Source organism: Zonotrichia leucophrys, chromosome 4 (genome assembly GCF_028769735.1).
Source record: "Zonotrichia leucophrys gambelii isolate GWCS_2022_RI chromosome 4, RI_Zleu_2.0, whole genome shotgun sequence".
Classification (NCBI taxonomy): Eukaryota; Metazoa; Chordata; class Aves; order Passeriformes; family Passerellidae; genus Zonotrichia; species Zonotrichia leucophrys.
Window position 1 is genome coordinate 17891438 of NC_088173.1, and position 21327 is coordinate 17912764.

The following is a 21327-nucleotide window of genomic DNA, read 5'->3' on the forward strand; positions in this document are numbered from 1 at the left end:
CTTTTCCAACTACAATAATATAGTTCCTATCACCAAACATAGAGACATGTCACTTTTGATTTCAATGCAAAAAATCCTTCATTTTTTCATCTTTCAGCAAATGAAGTCTCAACTAGAGAGATCCTGACTTTTCAAGGACAGCTGTCAAGTATTAAGAAATTATTAGTTACAAAATCAAGCTCCTAAACTTACAGATGCACCCGCCTCCCTAGTTGTAGCTCTCTTTACACAATAAAAAGCTTAAGTGCACAGAAACATTGCTGCTTTTGAAAAGAATTACTTTAATCATCAGAGATCACTGGAGTTTCTGGAACTACATTCAGTTAAACATGGAAAGAACTCACATAACAGATCCACAGGTATCTAAAGAGTTTCTCTAGTGAAGGATTCATTTCACTTCTCGATGAATCAATAGGCATTTATCACCTCACAGAAAATAAAAGACATTGGTAGAAATATACTATTAATTTTGTTTCTGTGGGAGAAGAAAATTACAGAATCAAAACAGACTACAACAAAATTTTATCTAGTAAGGCATTTTATTTCTTAGGTGTGCTGTAAACAACCTCTGAAACAGCACAATCTCTAAAAGTGCAAACTGCTGATTAAAATCCCTCAGCCCAATAGTTTTTATGCCTGAAGTAGCTGCAGCTAATCATAGTTACCAATAAAAAAGTGCTAAACTGGCTGTTTAAAAGATTCAGGCCATGGATGGCTTCCTTCCACAGATCCCGCTCAAAGATTGCAGCTGATTACAGGTTGCAGTACTAACATTTGTAGCACAAGCATTTAAGCTATCAACAACTTACTTAGCATCTGCAGAGATAAAATGGATACCCTCCCTAGGTGTGTTAAGCAGGCTGTGTAAAAGGAAGATTTAATATGTTTCATAACAGATTTATAACAGAACAGTGTTGCTTCACACGTATATTCTCAGTATTAATTTTGATTATATGGTTACATTAAAAAGTATAAACAGGGTGTTACACTTTCAAAAAAAACAGCATACCAGCTGAATGCAATTCAGGAGCTCCATGTAGAAGGTAGCAGAATTGCACTTTTGTCTCAAAGGAGAAGGCAGGAGCTGATGCAGCTTGCACTGTGCTCCTGACCTGCACCTGCTGCAGTTTAGCTAGGAAACATTTTTGCTTATCTCTGAATAAAAAGAGAGGGACAGCTACAATGTTTCATTCTGCCTTCAAGGACAAAAACAAAGAAAACCTTGAAAAAGAACTCAAATCTTTTGGTTGCTTATTTCTTCCACTTCCACAAAAATTTAATATATTCTTGAAACATAAACCCAAAGGTCTAGACAGGCTTTTTGCTACATAGCCAACTTAAATCTCCTCAAATCAGGTGTCGCTAAATGTGCCCTTTACAAGCAGTGAAGCACTACATTTATATCTCTAGTAAGATCATGCTTCCAGCTTTTTCCAGACACTTTATTTCACTTATTAGACAGCCCACAGACCAACTCACCAAGCCCATAAACTCTGACAGACTGCAATAATTCCTGTGCACAATCTTCTTCCTCATCAGGAATTGAGAATTAGAGGTTTGAAATGAAGTGGTTGTTGTAGATATGTGCAATTAATAAATGTTTTAATCTCTGTGGCTGTTTTTTTTCAAGAAATGTGAATGTTGCTGAGGTATTTGAGTGACAAAAGCCAATGCCCTAATTTCCTTCAGATCTTCAGGGAAGGAAGCAGGCAAAGCTTTGCTCAGTGGAGCCTTTCCTCAGTGGAGCAGCACTGACATCCAGTGGCTGGCACACCACATACCAAGAAACGATAAATGCACTTTCCTTCTGTTTGAAGCTGGCTTTCCCCGTACATTTTAGGCACCAAAAAAGGAAAACAAGATGCCTGAATTTCCAGGAACCTCTTCATTTTTAAAAGAGAGAGTAAAGTAGATATGAATGTTTAGGCAAAAACTTCAAGCTGTTGAAAACTTGCACAAGCAGAGTCAAAGTACAGAAGGGTCTGTGACAAAGAGGATTTAAATGTTTCAACCTCTAGCTTCATCCCGTGGGTGCTTCATCCTCTGCCCACATACCAGCACAATGCCCTTTCAGATGTAGCCTGCAGGCCAGCTGCAGCAATACACTGTAAACCAAATTAGTGAACAAAATCACTTAAAAAAGGTATTTTGAATTCTTATTGATGGAGCTGAGAGGATGGCACATTGCAGCAGATATGCAGGAATGACAAGGCAGCATCCTTAAGCCAGGCTTGCCTCTAGACACTTCACATCACCTTTCCTGAGCCCTGTAAAGAGCTATTGCATGGGGAAAGAGGAACAAGCAAGCACAGATGTACAAAGGGCTTCCCTGGGCAGTGCTGCAGGGAAGAGCTGCTCTGTTTGTGTGCCATTTCCTTGGGGAACTCATGGGAGAAAGGAAACAACACCTTCAGATCAGTCCACGAATAAAAAGTTTCCATTCCGCAATCAGCGCTGGGGAAAAACAGGACTGACTCACCAGCGAAGCAAGATGAAACCCTTCAGAAGGCACAGCTGTGATCTAATTGAGACACGGTGAGTAATGTTTTTTCTGTCTATTAGCCTGCATACTTAGGATGTGAATTAGTTCTACTCCCTCTCCACCCCTGGAGGGAACAGCTCTGCTGGAGCCTGTGCCACACCAAGGCCCCTCATCCCTCACTCACAAACTGCACCAGCCAGGCAGAGAGCAGTGCTTTCGCAGGAGACACTGCACAAGAGCAGAGCGTCTGGGCTGGAGTGCTCCTTGGCTTGAGGAAGTACTGCTCTTACAGCTTTGTGCTCCATTCACTGGCTGCTCTTAGGATGTCCTGGGGCCCCACAGTTGTGATTGTGGGTACGTGGCCCAAGGCTGGCATGGCCATACGAGCTCCCTGTTAGCTACCACTGAAGATGCAGATATAGACTCAAATTTCCTCAAGCTCAAAAAAAAGCCAGAAGTGGAGTCTGCTTTTCTTGGAAGAGTAATCAAACCACCAACAAAAATGCAACAGCTGAAAAAGGAGAGCACCTCCACAGACATTTAAGGGTGAGCCCCATCAGATAGACACTCACAGGGCAATTTAAGATCTTGAGCCAACAGAAGTGTTTCTCCTGCCATGCTGACCCCCTGACTGTGCCAGCACATCAGCACCTAAGCTTCAGAAGAAGTAAGAGTATCATGACTTTGTATCATGACTCTCTATCCTGATACTATTTTCCTCCTGTCAGCTCTCTAACTTGCACCTGCACGTACCAAGGACTCATCAGTACCCTCTGGATTTTAAAGCACTGTACTTGTGTGCTAAGAGCAAAATGTAGCAGCACAGATTCCTCCAAGAGGGCAGGCAGCTGCCATCACATTCCTGTAATCACTGCAGTAGCCAAAGAAGCTCCTGAGAAGCTAATCAGCTGTTGCTGAATCAGTACAAAGCTGAAGGTCTCAATGTATTATTTTATTTTTTTATTATCCTGAAATAATCAGGATAAAATCATAATCAACATTAAGAAATGGAATTTCTCTTCTCCATTAATATAGAACTGTTGACAACTTTAAATTGCATTTTGAATTTTATTTCATGTTTAAAGTGGTATGAAATTCATAGTTGTATTATCACCTATAATAATTGCTTTATAGAACATGCATTTTTCTCAACTCTTCGAAAGAGTCCAGGACAAGCAAATCCCAAAATTAAGTTAGATCTGCTTTCATTTTCAGTTTCCTTTTCTACTAAGTCCTGTTCTTATCTTACAAGGGGACAGGCACCCAGCTGACAGCTTGATGTTTACATACTTTTAATACTGGATTCAGTGCTCCTTGCTATTTTAAATCCCCAATTTATTATGACTACTGCAGTGAACTGAATCTAACCCCTAGGAAGATGGATGGGAAATTTTTTTCACAAAACACCTTCAAATGTTTGCCCATCTGTATAGTTGACATCCCCAAGGTCATAGCTGAGACTGGCTGCTTAACACCTGCAAGTCAGAGGGATCATTGCCTAAGTCTAGAGTAGACAGGATAGACAGAAACAGATCAGAGAATTTCTTTGTTAGGATACCACAAAGTAAATCTAATGCTAATACTGGATTTGCTACCTATGAAGCCTTGTGAGGCATTTTTGTGCATCAGCAACATCAAAATGAGATTATAGCAGTGGGCTTACAAAACAGGGTTTCTGGAAGAGAAGTAAAAAGACAATGCAAGAAAGACAAATTGATCAGCTGAATAATTTTTTTCCCTTCAGCAGACCGCAGCAAAACCTCTATTACACACTACCAAACAGCTTAAACCTATGCTGAAACAGCATTTGCTATTTTAGAATAGCTACAAGCTTTGCTCATTTCCATTCCTGAAGTAACTTGTGAGGCTATGTGGCTACATTTTATTATTAGTGCCCTTGGAAGCAAAAGCTGTATCTACTGTACCTCTGAAAGCATCATGATCCAAATCCAGGACAAGGTTTGCATAGAAACCCAACAGTAGGGGTAACAAGAGAATGAAAGGAATAACATCTGCAATTTTTCTAATCACAAGATTCTTGCCCATACTATCACTTATCCAACATTGAAAAACTGAAGCAATAACAACACAGGGCAGGAAAGCTGGGGTACCTAGGTGGCTAAAATAAAATCTTTCCCTTAGGGAAGGGGAAGCTCCCATAGAAGGAGATGGAGCAAAGGCTCTCTGCTTTCCTGTTTTGGTTTAAGAAGACCTCACAGCTTTTGAGGCCTTCCGCAGCCCTGTGACAGACTGTGGGTATTGCAGGGAGGCTGTGCCTAATTTTGGATTTATCAAACTTTTGCAGGCTTTACCCAATGTAATAAACATCTAGATTAGAACTTGAGGCCGTGAGCTCAGTCTCACAGAAATACTGTATTCCCACCACGCCTTGCTCATCAGATATTGAACCTTGAAGTTCCTACCCATGCTCATCCAGGCTGCATCATAACTTGTATCATACATATTTATTTCAGCGCTCTAGCACAGTACAGTCAGGTTAACAGGAACAAGACAGAGCATAAGAAGTGCATTTCATTTTTCAGTTTTGCATTCAGGTTACAACGCATTTGACAAAATGATTCCTCCACATGCCCCAGAATTCCTGCGCTGCGGTTGGCACCTGGAGGGTTACACAAACAGCTGCAGGAAATCACTCCCACTCTCCTCTGCCCTTCCACTGAAGTCAAGGTTTAACTCAGAATTTAAATACGCTCCAGGTGTTGTCTTATATATATGTTTTTGTTGAGTAAGAGGTCATGTTCAGAGCTTGCCCATCTCATTTCAGATGCACACACAGAGAGGTAAGTAAATCCAGCTACAGATAACACACCTGGTACCTCTGTCAACCACTTTGTACTCTCTCGGTGAATTATTTCTCCCTCAAAACTTAACATTTCAAATGCTAGCAGCCAACACTAAAGAGACACAGGATCCATTTTCTCTGTAGTTTTCATTACTGGGACCTGAAATATTACCAGAAAATGCCGGGTTTTGCTTTAAGGTGAATGCCTGGAATTTAAATCTTTCCTGACTACATGAGATGCTCTCACAATACATGCCTAATTACAATTTAAACATCATTTTTTTTCTCCCTTCAGGAGTCCTGCCAGCAGAAAGGCAGCTGATAATCTGCAGTGGAAAGCTAGCCTTCCTGATTTAGTGTGACCACTATAATTCACCTGATTCTTGACTCCAGCTCTCACTGAGGTGCACAAAAATTTATGTGCACATTATAGAAATAGTTTTCTTTGTTACAGAACAGTTCAAGTGTATTATGTGGCATTGGAATAAAAGATTTTCCCAGGGTGCCATGTGAAATTAAACCAAGTCCCTAATGTTTCATTTCCAATGATATAGATACCAAAAGTAATTACTGAAATCCTTTTTCTTGTAACAGTATCAAATATGTAATTTGCAAGGTGCTATAATTAAGGAACTAATCACATTCCCGAAGAAAGCAGGCTCCACTCCAGAGCCTTTGTATTCAGCCTTCTTAGCTACAACAAGACTGACTGGACAAGTAACTCCTTACTGTAAGAGAACATATTAAATTCATGTTATTTGCCCAGAGTAATAAGACTGTCCATTTTCAATGAGGAGCTAAGACTCATCTGCCTTACTTCATTACAAGTAATGAGTTAAAGCTAAAGATTTTTTTTTTTTAACTCCAGTCTAGCACTAACAATTCAATATTTTGGACCATAAAAAGTGTCCAAGTTGGCACTATCAAACTATGATAGTAGAAATATCTTTACTAACAGCTCTGCCTTGCTATCACACAGCTCTGCATGTATGTATTCTTACTAAAGTTATAAGTCTATTTTTGGCAAGAATTTCCTTTTTTTAATGTTAAAAATAATTGAAAAATAAAACAAACACCCTTCAAAACTACATGTGCGATTTTAAAAAACAAGCCAATTCTCATTCCCTTTTGCTTTATAAAATGAGCTGCAAAAACAGTTGTCCAAAAATACCTTTCTGTATGCACACAACATTGTACTCAAGCAACAGAGTTACCTTTTCAGATTTTTCAACAAAAGCTCATTGCCAGTTTTTCTGTTTGAAGTCAAAGGTGACTGGTGGCAACAGATTCAATTATTCAAGTACAAATTTGTATGGCCCAGGGGCTATGCCCTGTAACATCAACAATGTCCTTATAAAGGAAAACTCAAACTGGATAATCCACAGAAGGAAAAAACACTTAAAAATATTTATTCTGCCACAATCATACTGACAGATGTGTGTGGGTGATGCAGCTGAAATTCTAGCTCACTCTGATGAGTAGACAGTAGCTATTTATTGTCATACTGAAAAAAAAATCTAGGAGATTAATTTGTCTCCTGCCATAAACATTAATGATGTTTCCTCTCCCAGTCAAACTATTCCAGATAAAATTCCTTCAACATTTGTCAAAAGAAGCTGTCAAAAAAAAATCTAGCTTAAATAAAGTCATAAGACTAAAACCTTCTGGGTCAGTAAGAATACTTTGTAAGCAAGTCTTCTAGGGACTGGATAACAACAGCATATCAAGTCTGAGCAAAGCATGTTGAGCTCTAATCCTTTCTTTCAGCCTGCACAGTTAATTACCCTGGCATGAAATCTGATCAGCACTACAAACATCCCTGGCTTAAGGGCTCTACAGAAGTGCAAGTTTGGTAATAGGAGAAATAGGGAGTTTCACAGTGCATGACTTAAAATATAGTGTAAGAAAATGCTTCTTGACTTCAAAAGTGCAATAAGCATGTCTCCAACCCAGCAAAATACAGGAATGGAAATGGCAGGTGTGGACTGGAGTGTTCTACTGTGAAAGTGGACTTAAAAAAGAAAAACCTACATTGATTCTTAGTGCTTTTGAGCTAAAAGTACAAAACGAGGATACTGCAACTAATGCATCCTAGATAAGTATTTTTTAGAAATACTGAATACAGATTGCTTGGAACATCTTGCACTGCTTTGGTCTTGTGTAACCAGGTGCAGCTCCTGTGAGCCATACACTAAACAGCCTCTTCTCAGAGCTCTGCATCTCTGGCATCAGTGGCTTTGTCCATCAGGCAGCTTTCTCTTCCCTTTTGATTCTTCTATGCATCATTTACACATCTCCTTATATCTGCCATAAGAAGATTTTGGGTGCTACAACTTTGTCAAAAAGGGCCCAGGAGTGGCATCTTTGAGGATAACCTCCCCAAAACACAGGAGCCACCCATTCCCACATGCAGTAGGTCAAACAGGCATGGCAGAAAACCCTCCTGGCTGCACCAAGAACTCCAGAAGGTAGAGTAAGGAAGGTAGAGGCATGGACTGGCTACCTAGAAGGAGTACAGAAATATTGCCTGAGCCCCCCATGAAGAGAGCATTAAAGGCAAAGCTTTGTAGAGTTGAAATCCGTAAGATGGAAAGGGCAATGAGAAGAGCTTGTAGGTTAAAGAAAGACTACAGAAAACATTAGTTTAACTATAAAAGGGATGAAATTTTGTGTCAAAGGACACATAAAAGACCGAGACACTCAACATCTGATTTCCTTGATTGTTCACTTGCAAGGTTTGATGTCATTGTGAGATCATGCTCTACCATATTTACAAGGTCCTGGTGCTTGACAGTGGTTCCTGAGGACTGACCACAACAAATTCCTGCCCACCTTCAAGAAGCAGGATCCAGGAAACGATGACTTGGAATTCATTAGCACTGGGTGAAGTTTTTGGAACTGATTAACTTTAGCTAACTCTCTCTAATCCATGAAGGACTGAGTTCTGCCAGAATAAATCAGAGCCAGTTTACTAGAGTCTAGATGTGCCAGGGATTTTGTTTAGCATGAGGACAAGGGGAAGCCATCAACAGAACCACACAGAAGTACTGGATGTCCAAGAAAGACTAACTCAGCACCTGTGAATGGAAGAACCAGAGCACCTGACAGGACAGAAGACACAGGCAGGAGACACCTCCTTTTGAAAAGGGCAGCTGTGAAGAAGGGAAAGACAGCATGATTAAAAACCAGATGCTGCTAGCAGTAAGACATACATTCTTTAAATGCACAGGATGGTGTCCAAACAAGAGAAACAGAAATGAGCATTAATTCAAGCTAAGTGCATGTAAATAAAGAGGTAGAGTAAAAAAAACAAAAAACCACCAAAACCCAAGTTGGAGAAATAGCTTACTGAAGTATGAAAGCTGCTATTGAAATAATTTTTCCAAACACCAGAAGTAGAATGCCTGCCAGAAAATCTGTTGGGCTGATACATGACCAAAATGAAAAGAGACCACTTCAGAAGCAGGAAATCTAAATAAAGTCGTTCCATTGAACTCCCAGCAGTGCCCAACGCCAGATACCCTTAGAATAGAAGAAAATAAAGGGCAAGTACACAGTGACACTTCTTACTAAATAGTCCTTCCTCCAGATAATCTGCACGATAGCTTCTACTGGAATTTTCTGCCATGCTGCCTTACTGCCTTTTTTTAAAATAAACACAGTATTTCCTAAACAATGCATCATGAATTAACAAACTCTTGTACTGTACTGCTGACTCCAGTCTTACACAAACAGAGGAACACACAACACCAATTTTTATCGAAAGGCTCTGGGGTTCTAAAGAATTGCAGACCACTAAGTCTGACTTCTGTGCTGAATAGAAGCTAGTAATAAATAACAAAATTAGTAAACCATAGACACAGCTTTTGTGGAAAAATATTACCATCATTTGGTAATAGAAAATAAAAATATTACCATCTTTTGAAGAAATCAAAAATTTTGTGGACATGAGTGAGGCTATAAATACAGTAACTGAATTTCCAAAACATTTGATGAGGTTCTTTGTTTTCTTTACAGGTACAATTCTTCAAACTATGGCAGATCTCTTAAGGTAGTAACTGCTGAAATTGTAAGCAAGTTTGTGACTTTAGCAGCATAACTGTGCTGGGAGCTAAGCAATCCACCTCTTCTTCCAGGTCATTGCTGAACAATAGGAAAGTTCTTGGAGCTGCAATTAAAATGACTATAAACAGCTGCAGAATAATTCAGGAATGCCATCAAGGAAATGAGCCAGCAGAAGAGCTCAGTGCAAGTGGAAATGATTGTATATGGAGTGTTAGACCACTCAGTGCGTAGACTCAGCGACAGATCCTAAACTCTGCATTTCCACTGGGGGAAAAAAAGTAAAAAATAATCTTGGAGTCAAATGTGCAGAGGTCTGTCAGCATTTTAGCTCAGAGTTAATGAAAAGGGAAACGAAATAGCAGGAATAATAAGGATGGAACATGAAACATTTCTGTAGGAACCTCATGGAGCTATCTCTGATATTCCCACGTCACAGAGGCACATAGCAGTATCTGTATCTGGGAGAAGAGGTTAAAACAAGCACCACATTCTGCAGTCACTGACTCAGGATGTCATTAATTTCAAGACTATAAATGCATTCAAAAGACAAGTCTGTGCACAGAAAGAGGTCTCTGAAGCATGACAACCCTGTTGCAATTTTTGGCTCCAGTGCCCCAGTGCAGTGGTTGCCAGGAATGACGCTTATCCATTCTTGTGTGTTTTCTCACCAGCATATGTTTTTGGCCAGAGATAAAGTTGTCAGGAGAAACAATAACTGTTCAAACCCAGTATAGATGAATTTTTTAAAATTAAATTTTGTTTTAAAATACTCTGGGGAGATGGATCATATACTGGTTAAACAACTCAATTCTTGTTATTCTTAGCAGCAATAGTCCACAGTTATCTCTTGGGTTTATTTTTTTTTTGAGAGGACACACCTTGTTACCCAAGAGCATTCACGCTCAAACCTAGGTCCCTTTTCATTTCCTTGGCACAGTGTATTTATCTTCAATCCAAAATAATCCAGAAAATTTATCACTCTATTTTTACTTCAGCTCTACCTCTGTGCAGACTCCTAAATACAAAAAGCAGGGAGCAATTAAATTAATATCCTTCTTCCCAAAGGCTAACAATTATTTTATTTCAGGTCTGCTAGGAAGTAGGGATAATGTGCAAAATCCAGTATAAATGACTGCTCTAAAGGGTCTGCCACCTATCAGGATGACTAAGATCTGGAAGATTTTATCATAATATAAAATCCTAAGATCCAAAAAAGTTAAAAATCACCAAGTTTAAAGAAAAAAGTTTCTTCCAGCTACTGTACCGGGGTTTAGACAGGGCCTGCTAAGCCTGCTCTACTTCTTTGCTGCTAGAAATAAGGTGGAAAACAGGTATTTCTCTACTAATCCAGTTTATGTTCCCCCTGGCATTCTTTAAGAGTGCTGAAAGACTGCAATGAGATGAGCCATCTTCTAAATTTTGTACACTGACTTTTACATACACCCATATATTCTTGATTTTTTAACCAAACTTATGACTTGCTCTATGTCAACATGAGTGCTGGGCATCAGCCCTGAAATATATTGGTTAAAATCCATAAACAAAGAGTATGTGGTACTGGAAAAATGGAAACAGTCTGATGTACCTGACAAAAAACTTGAACACACCATCCAGTGTCATTCCTCCCTAGGGGATACAGCAAGAATTAAGGCTTTTTACAGCAGCTGAGACTGCCCAGAATCACCAGCAAAGTTCCTCCTGAATCAATAAAGGCAGCTGGCAAATCATCCTGGCAACATGTCAGACTACAAAGTCAAATCCAAGCATAGCAGAATTGAATCTCCCTTTATTGGCATTTCTTTCCTCTTCTCCCTCCAGCAGGGACAAGCCCTGAGGCTATGTGGCTTTTAAGCTGAGAGAGACAGTTCTTGCAGCACAATTTCACTGTTGCTAGCACAGCCTGGGAAAGCATTTGGCAAACTTCACTGAACAAACCTGACTGCACTGGGTAACACTTCAAAATTCTGATGCTCGAAGAAAGAGAGGGCTGAAGGGAGCTCTACTTACCTATGAACCAATAATTCAGTCTTTACCAGAAAGATCTTCCTCAATTAGCAATACCAACTTACTATTAACAACAACAAAAAATTACTGTATTGCTCTTTGGCAGGATTCAAGTGAATGTTGAGTGGCCTTACCAGCCACAAAAGCCTTTTTAAATAGATCAGTGGGAGGAAAATAAATGGTGCATCCAATAGGTAATCTGCTACTTTTTGCTGCATTTCTCTCTGGTATTGGGGAGAGCAGGAAAGCGAGCATGTGGGAGCCTGAAAGTATAGAGCAATATCAGCCAATCTCTCACTGCTTCCCCCTCTTCTGTTCCCAGGAGACACACAGAAGCTATAAACCTTCAACCTACTTAGGCAATTGTAAGCATCCCAGGCATTCAATACATAAAGTAAGGGATATAATGTTGTCTGAAAAATACCTTCTGTTCACGTTGGTTTTTTATGCTGTTTTGTTTGCTTGCTTAGAACATGAAATCATTAAATACTAAAACCTAACTGATTTGAGCTGGTGGCTTTGACCTCACAAAGGCTTATCTGCAACTGTGCTTGAAGGAAACACTTTATAAAATTCATCTCTTCATGGCTGTCCCTCCTCTTCCTCAAAGTATTTAATAATTTTTGGGAATACCTATTTATTAATGTCCTTCAGAACAGAAGACAAATTCAGAGATCACGTTAAAAATACTTCAGGAACCTACAGGTGTGGAAGTATTTGAGAGATACCACAGGCTGTCTGATGCTCTTCACCTTAAAATGAAGGGGAGGGAGTACTTTATTTCTGCTGCCAGAACTCACCAGGGCAGAGCCAGCCCAGTCCCACCTCCACGTGTCACGTTGCCACCTCAGATTTGCTGTCCTTACAGAGGGAAGAAATGCCTCAGCACAAGCAGCAGTGTCTAAGGAATAACCTCCCAAAAAGAAAATGCTGACCTACACAGGCTACCCAGAACATGCCTTCCCTTTCAGAAAGATCTCTTTAGTACAAAGGACCAACTTCTGCGCACAGCAAAGAAAGAAAAGCAAAGTGAACCCCAGGACAGCTGGCACTTCCTTGCTACCAGCAGCACACAGGCTCGGTCCTCTCCTCTGACCGCCAGGAAGTGGAAACCTTTAGTCAGTCACCTGAGGAACACAGCAAAAAGCAAAGTGAAACGCTGTGCTCATATGCTTCATTTGCTTTCAGGGAGTGCACGCCACATAGCAAATTCAAGCAGCTGCACATGCATGGGTATGAGTCAGACCCACAGCTGGCCAGTTCTCTCCTACCTTGCAAAAAGAAAACAAGACCCTCCATAAAGCCCAGAGCAGACCCCAGTAACCAGCCAATGAACACCAACAGATTATTTACCACAACTGGAAACATACAGCCCAGAGATTGGCACCCAGTCCAGGGATCAGCATAGCTCCACTGCTGGGGATGAGGGGGAAGTGAAAACTCCAAAGTACTTAACATCATATCTAACTTCATACACTGCCCACAAAGCCCCAACCAAAAACAAACTAAAAAATACCCTGCCATTAAATCAGTTTGCTCAGAAACACATCCCTGATATTTAACAAGGAAAATTATACCAAATGCAGATTAACCTGAGAGCAACATTGCCTTCAACATATATGAAAAGTCAGAATAGACTGTGTAGACCTGTTAGTAAATCCTGAGCAAATGTTAGTAACTTTCCAGAACTTCCCCACAACAAATGAGACACCCTTTCAGCAAGTAAATAAATGTTTTTTCTAAGACTGCTTTCCTCTTCAGGGCAAATGTTGTGAGAAACTGTTGGAAGACTACTCCAACCATCACTATGGCAGATCCATACTTCTGTTACTGCAGGTAAACAGGCAGTGTTTTAAAGAGAACAGTATTTCTTTATTTCTGTTCTCTATTGATGCTCCATTTTAAAGGCATCAGGGTAAATCGAAACTGAATAAGCTAACTAGCAGAGGGATGTCTACTAAAGATAATCCTTCCTGAAGGCAAATCTTAAGAAGTTATGGATGAAGAAAAGACATGACAATGAAGACTATGGCTAGACATGGAACATACAAGTCTATGCAATTTGACACTAAAACAGACAACTCCAGAGATAAATCACTATCTAAATAGTATAAGTATTCATGGAAGGAATCATTGCAATAGCATTCAGAAGAATATATGGAAAAGTCCTATAGTACAGCACAGAACCAAGGGAAAACCAAAGGTTTGCTTACTCTTCTTGGCGCAGGTCATTGACGCTCCGGTCTAGCGAGATCATATCACTTGCCACCATATTAAACCCAAACTCCTTAATGCTGGCTTGAACAGATTCTTTGTAGTCTGGTCCTAAGACATATGGCTTCGCCTCCTCTCCAGGGCCACCAACAACTCCATGAGGCTCAGGCTCTTTGGGTTCAAAATTACCAAGGACTCCAGGTCGTAACACAGGGTCTGGGTATGAAAATGTCTGAGGTTTGAATGTGAGATACTGCCTCTGGAGGATATTTTGCTGCTTGTTATCAACACCATGCTGATTTAGTTCATTTTTGGCCTTATTTTTCCTTCGAATGGATTCCAAGTCCACTTCCACACCTTCAACATGAGGCCAAGGTACCACAGGTTTGAATTTCTCATTTCCGAGTCCATGGTCTCCTTTGTTTGGCAGGGGTCTGTTGGCTTCTTTGTCATCCTATATACACACACAGAGAAACAGCAGACCATATCAATTGATGATCCTTTATTTATTTGTATCCAGTAGCTTAATGCACTAAGAGTTGGTACTAAACATATGTTGAGCGAGCATGGAGAAGTCTGTTGAGGGGTTCAATGAATACATTTTACTAACGCTACTGACTGCTGGAGAAAATCACCAGCTGTTGTCCACACTTACCTTGGTGAGCTGGTTCTGGAAATGACCGAGTGCCCAAAGAATTCCCAAAGACCAAATACCCATGCAGGGCCTGTACAGCTCAATGTAGTTTGAACTGTAGTTCTAACTGATGTGCAAGGGGCACTGACAGAGCATTTATGAAGGAGAAGGTGACACAGAGGCAAACAGTGCCACAGCCCACAGCATGGCATCCTTGGTCCCACAGTTGGACAGGGGGTGTTTCTGAGGCTGCCCTGGCTCAGACCTCTGCAGGGTCCCGTGGTTACTAGAGACCTCAGAAGAAACCAGCTGGCTAGAAACCAGCCTCAGCTGGGAAAGAGAGCTGTAACCATGAGTGATGTGGCACACTCATCTGTGGCAGCCACAAGCCACACACCATCCCTGCCCCTCACACACAGCCCTGTCCCCCCAGCTCACTCCCACCAAGCTCCTCCCTCTGCTGCAACAGCTTTTTACAGCTGGGAGGTGACACTGGCAGCACTGGGGACAGCAGGCAGAAAGGAGATCAGCTGCATGGACACAGGCCGTCCTGCCTGGGGAGGCAGTGCTGGTGCTGAAGAGAACTGCCATGGCCATTGGCATCTCCTGCATCCTTGTTTAAAACCGCACTCCTCCCTCTCTCCACACCAAGAAATTTGAAGTTCTCACTGAGAAGCAGGGCTGGCATTTTGAAAACTGCTCAGCATTTTCAGTGATCAGTGAGGCTGGTGGGGTTAGAACAAGGGTGGGTGATTTTGGAAAGGCTTTGAAGTGTCTGAGTGTGAAGTCTCCAGAATACTGCAGCACCACCCATGAAGGCACTCCAAAACACACAATCACAACTTTTTCCAACACTACTGTCCAAGAGTATGACAGGGAAATGTTGCTGAAGGTTCAGATAGCCTGCTTAAATTGTTTATTTGTAAGCAGGACAAATGTTAGATTCTTCAGAAATCTGCAGAAAACAACACACATTTTAGCAATGTCTCAGAATCAAACAAAATTTTGAGATCGGAAGGATGATCTCATTCCATTCCAACCTGCTGAAGGCAGGTTCACAGTGAGGTGGGGTTTCTCAGAGGCTTGTCCAGTCACACCCATTTTGTCCAGTTTCTCAGGACAACCTGTTTCAGTTGCTTGACCCAGTCAAGTTTTTTCCCTCATACTTCAGTAAAAGTTTCTCATATTGCATCTTGTCCTCTCAGTCTGCACCCCTCAGAAGATTTTATTTCCATTGGCTCTGCAACTTCATTTTTTTAGGGTGAAAAGATGCAATTAGATTCCCCACTAGACTTTTTCCCAGCCAAACCCAGCCTCCCTAGCAGGTCTTTGCTAGGTCCTGGCATCTGGGAACATCTCTCCTGTGTTGGGGTAGTGTGGGAGGAAAAAGCACATGGAGCTCCAAACAGCTAAGCTCTTTCTAGGGCACCCACCCATTACGCACTCTGCCTTTAGTGCAACTACGGTACAATGCTGACTCATGTCCATCTTCAATTAAACCACATAATACTTCCTACTACATCACGCTATTTTCCTGACATCATTCCGCTTAAAAAACCTGCAGAAATTAAGAAAAACACAGTATACAATATTTCTAGGTTAACATGGTAACAGTGGGAGTCAGACTGGCTCCAATTCAAAATAAGGAGTTTATTCAAGAAATATTCTGAGTTCTCTGTTTGTTATAGTTTAAACAGGGAGGACATACAACATGCAGAAGTGTTAGATTGTTCTGTTCTTCCATCATCATTTTTTCAGGAACTCAAAAGTCAGTGTTGGAAAAGGGAAGTTTAGGGCATGTGAAAAGGCATATTTTGCAAGAAAGTCGAAGGCTGTCATGGATCTAAATAAAGCCCTGAGAGGACTTTTGAAGAGAGCATCATCTCACACTTACCCTAGAAATCAAAAGGAAGGCTTTGCCACTAGACTGCCAGAACACTGCTGAGCTCTCAGCTCACATCTAATTCCTGCTCTGAGTGCGGAGGCAGCTATAAAAGCCAACAAAACAGGCAGCATCATCAGGAAGGACGCTTAAAGACAGCATAATTTTGACTACATAAAATTTGATGCATTCATGTATTCAGTAATATTTATTTCTGGTCTCCACATCTCAAAAGGAGTCAGAAAAGTGCAGAGCAGGGTAACCAAAATGAAGCAGAAGGTAGAAAGGTATCTTGGGATGAAAGACCAGAAAGGCCACTCACTTTTCATCTCCAAGACCCTGCAGTTTGGAGATGAAAGGGCTGAGGGGTATGCAACTGAAGTTTAAAATATCATGAAAGTCATGATTAAACCCAAAGGAAACTCACTGTTTACTGTGATGGATGACAGGTCCATAGGGGGATTGTAAAAGGGTTGTGAGAAACCCTCTGAAAATTTGAATTAAACAGCTGTAGATGCTAGAAGAGTCCAAAGGGAAGGCAACATAGAAAGTAGCCAGGTTTACACACTGCCACACTCAGTCAGCCACCCTGGATCATCAATCTCAATCAGACAGGAATTTCTTATTACCCTGGTTTGTGTGGAATTAAATAACCTTTCATTACACTTCCATTACCAATAAAACAGTAATGAGCTTCTACTTTGCCAATTCTTTAATTGAAGCATAACACCTCTGAAAGAAATTTGTTTGTTTTACTGCTGTCAGAACTGACTTATCCTTTATTAGGATAACATTAGGGTCCTAACATTTATTAGGATTACATTTAGCCTCATTATAACTGCTATGCACAATTTGCATTATAATGCATTTATCTGTAGTTCCCTTCTATGAACCAAATATATTCCATATTTGCTGGCATGGAAAACTATTTCATAAAACAAAGAAATTAAATACACAGGCACACTCATTGACCCCATTCCTCCAATATCTATGCTCAGAGGATAAATCAGATGAAAGCATTTGTTGTGGGTTAGCCCCTGCAAGCAGCTCAGCATGACTCAGCTGCTCACTCCTTCCTCCCTAACCCTGGACACAAATCTAAAACACAACAATCATAGGGGATGCTATGAAAAAAATGAACTTAATCTCAGGATTTTATGGACATTAAAAAAAATAGAAGAGGAACCAGCAGTGCTTAGGTGCATGGTCATTTCTCCACAGACAAGTGAGACAAGGATTTTCCAAATACTGTCTGGAAAAAAAGCAAAGTCAAACCATAATCAGAAAACTACTTCAGTCACCATATAAACCACAATGCCTTAGAGTTCAGAGCTTCTAGGGCTTCCTCTCTCTTTTATGAATTATGACCCACACCCCCTTTTAAAGGAAAAAAAAAAGGTAAATTAAAAATAAAAAAAAATTTAATCACTGTTCTTCACTGATTACAAGTTTGGCTCAGGCAAAAGTAGTCATACAATAACAGCTAAACTAAAAGGCCTGTGTATAAAAAAAAAACATAAACCAAAACAACCTTCCTAAAGTGGCAAAACAAAATGGTCTGAAAATTATTTTAAAAGCTTTGAAAGACATAGTAACAGCAAAGTGAATGAAGGGCTCAGAAGAAGTCAGCACAACATGCACCTGAATACAGCACTTCTAGGTTGTCCAAAAACGACAGGAGAGAAGCAAAACCTATGAATTCTCTCACATCTGACGACAAATAACAAAACCTCATTACATATTTATAAAAAGGACGCATAATACAGAAAAAAGATTTTTCCACAGATCATTATCTTTTCCAATAGGATTGGACCTAGGATTCCCTGACATCTTTCTAGATCCAGTTTGGTGCATGCTTCTTTATTTTTTGAATGATTTTTTCACTCCTTAGGGAAATATGCATGAGTAACTGCAATGAGTGTTTCTGAAACAGTGATGTGATATAAATAAAGTCACTATCCTACTTGCAAATAAAAAAAAGGGGGCCATTCATTGTCATTTTACTTCACAAATTAGGTGCCTTATTGCAGAAGACAGGAATGCAGTTGAAGGTATAAAAAACATAACTGTTTCCCTTTGAGAACGCGCCTATAAATTATACAAAGTAAAAGGAAAGACTGTGAGAGGTCTTAATAAGGCTGCAAGATCACTCATCTGGTGGGGGGCTGGAGCTGTAGCTGGCAATAAAACTGCCAATGTGAAAGTTACATAATCTGCTTTTCTTCAGTAACTAGTTCAAGACTGGCAACTCCCTAAAACTCTCTATTAAATTATGTCTGAAAAAAAATTTATTTTAGAAAAGTGGGTTTGCTTGAGAATTTTCTTTTGAGAATTTCAGAATAAATAAAATAAGCAATGATTTCCTCAACCCAGTTGTCTGACTCTCAAAGGGTTCCATCCCATGAGACTTCACACCTCCCACCCCTGCCATGGTAGCCTCCATTTGAGCAAGCAGAAATTACACCTACTACAGCTGGTCCTGCAGACCAAAAGCACCCACAAATGGAAAAACACCCAGCTTCTCAAACAAGGATAAAGACAGAACTTCTGCTGTCACTTAAAAAAAAAAAAAAAGCAAAGCCTTTAAAATCACTATAACTTTTTGCACAAAATAGTCTGTTTCAAGTTCCACATGCAGCATTGCTTCTAAATCATACTTTGCTAAATCTTCCATCAAACAATTTTGTCACAAGATGACCCTGCTGACTCAAATTGAGGCTGAAGTTGGACTGTGAGGGTTCCTACATCAGATATGAGCAATGACATTCAAGCCATCTGGCTTGAAAGGGCCATTTGCTGTCCCAGTGCCTGGGCAAAACAGCCTCCATCCTGCTATGACTCCTCTCAGTACACTGCAGAGTGATGGAATGCTGCTTACATGCTCCGTAGCTCCTGCAACGACTTTTAAAACTTGTGGAAAATTAGAATAGATCATTTATGAGAACTCCAGAAACACAGAGATAAGTACCATTTGACACCAAGTTAGAGAAAACTGTTGAAGTTTAAAAATGCATGTTTGTAAAACTAACAGATTGCTAAATCCCTCCATTGCATGCTTTGTGCAATCCAAGTGAGAAATCATGCTGTTGATGGTGTTTGTCACCAGCAGTTTCAGGAAAATAGAATTCTGTAAGTTATATTTTTATGTTCACAGTCACCCTCAATTTGGACATATACTGACAATACAAAAGTCCATTACACAGTAAGTGCTACCTCTCCATAGTAGATTTCTGCCTCCTTAAATATCCTAGGGGAAACAGAACAACCTTAAACAAGATCAATTCCTATCTACCATCCCAGAATAAATTTTGGTACACAGAACTACCAGGACTATACAGCTTTGAACCACAAACACACTGCAGTGATGGCATCTCTGAAGAGCAAGTAATCTAATCCTACAAGAAAACAACCACATCTGTTATTTTTTGGAGTCTTCAGCATGAACTTGGTCAGAAGCCACTTATGAATCACAAGTCCAACCAAATAAAAAGAAATTTGGTGATATAAACAAGCAAGCATTACACTATATGCATATTTACATATATATTAATATATAAAATATATTTATATATTAAAATATATAAATATAAAGATATTAAAAATATATAAATGTTCTACTCACTAAAAAATACATAACACTAAAGTGTGAATGAGGTGCAAGAGCCACAAGCAGATTTGGAGAAATGAGTATTGAGCAGTACTTTCATACTGATGTGTTTTGCACTCCCACTTATATCTGAGGAATGGCAAATAAAAGATTGTGGGTGGGATTTTATTTATTCTTTTTTTTGAAATTTAATTAAAAGAAAAGCAGAGCAACTTCCTCCTTCACCTGTTTCCTAGATTTCACAGCATCTATCAAGCTGATTGACACGTGATACACTGCTCATTGCCCTGCACTATCCTTTATCCGACTTGTTATTTTGTTTTAGCTCTTGAAGAGGAAACAGTTTTGCCAGGAATAGATACCTGTAATAGAGCTGCTAGTCATCAGCATTGAGAGAAATCCCTTTCCCACTCACTCCTTATGTCCTGTGTGATAAGGCACAACAAGACAATCACTAGCACATATAACTTCTGCAGTACAGAAGTTACTGAGTTTTCAGTGGATATCAGCAGACTACAGCCATTAATATTGACTCAGACCACTGAGAGAATGGTAAAGTAGCAGCATTTCTGAGCCCCCAAATTACCTGTGCTAGCCAAGGCAAAACAATTTAGTGGGAAGTAAGATAAAGAAGTTTATTCTATTTTATAGCTGACATTTCTGAGATAGGAGAGCGTTGCTTGAGGAAAAGTGGAGTGTCCAAAAGTAAGAAGGGCACATAGTAAAGGAGAGGAACTGTTTGTAGAGATGTGAATTTGGTAACAGCTCAATGCTCTGCTGTAATGAAGGAGTTTGACAGAATTTAGCATTCAAGTTCCAATTGCATTAATCTACATGAGCCTCTGAATCACGGATTCCTATTAATAGATAAAAACAACCTCTTGTTATCTAGTAATGAGTCTAAAAATTAACAATATTCACTGACATCTAAGGCCATCTCTGCTGGTCTTTGAATCTGTGAGGTCAAGAAAGACACTGAGGAAGATAAGGCTTATTTCATCAACTTTATTTCATTTTTCAAATGATTGCTCCAAGAAAGTTCCCTGGGCAAAAAGACCCACTAGCTCTTCCTGTCCTCTTGGATGTCATCTACTTTGTCACAGCACAAGCATTTATCTAGGACAGTGACTTGAGGCTAGTGCTGCATACTGCCATGCTCTGCAGCCAGCACTTCACAAGGTCATCCACAAGGCACAGCAACTGCTACTAAGCTATGGAAGCCCTCAGATAACAAATCCTATGGAAGAAGGAACAATACTTTTTTCAGTCGAAATAACCTGATTCCCTGGTTGTTTACCTAACAGAAGGAACATAATCAATCCTGAGTTCCACCTGTTTACTTGCAGAATCTTATCTTGTTTAAAGACATGCCCACATTTGGATGTCACTATGATACCCATCTAAGCATCCCATTTAAATGAAATTGCTCTGTTGTGACATTATCTCTCACTTGCAAGGGGAGCTAATGATACTTCTGTCATCCTCTTTGGCCTTGCTGTGTATGTGTCATTAAAAACTCATGCAAAGTAATGCAATCCTGCCACAACTGCTCTTTCAACTTGCACTGCTTTACCCCCTGTCCTTGCTCCTCACTCCATCTTCCAGTGACACTGTTCTCCCAGAATTTACTGCTGGA

The 21327-nt window shown here is 40.1% G+C and overlaps 1 protein-coding gene across 2 annotated transcripts in view; it reads right to left on the minus strand.

Annotated features, from left to right (window-relative positions):
- Positions 1-21327, minus strand: part of GALNT7 (polypeptide N-acetylgalactosaminyltransferase 7) — a 70726-nt gene that overhangs the window by 25777 nt on the left and 23622 nt on the right. For both annotated transcript variants that reach the window (XM_064710654.1, XM_064710655.1), the window contains exon 2: positions 13568-14022. In XM_064710654.1, coding sequence (XP_064566724.1) covers positions 13568-14022 — 455 coding nt within the window. The remainder of the gene's footprint in view (positions 1-13567; positions 14023-21327) is intronic.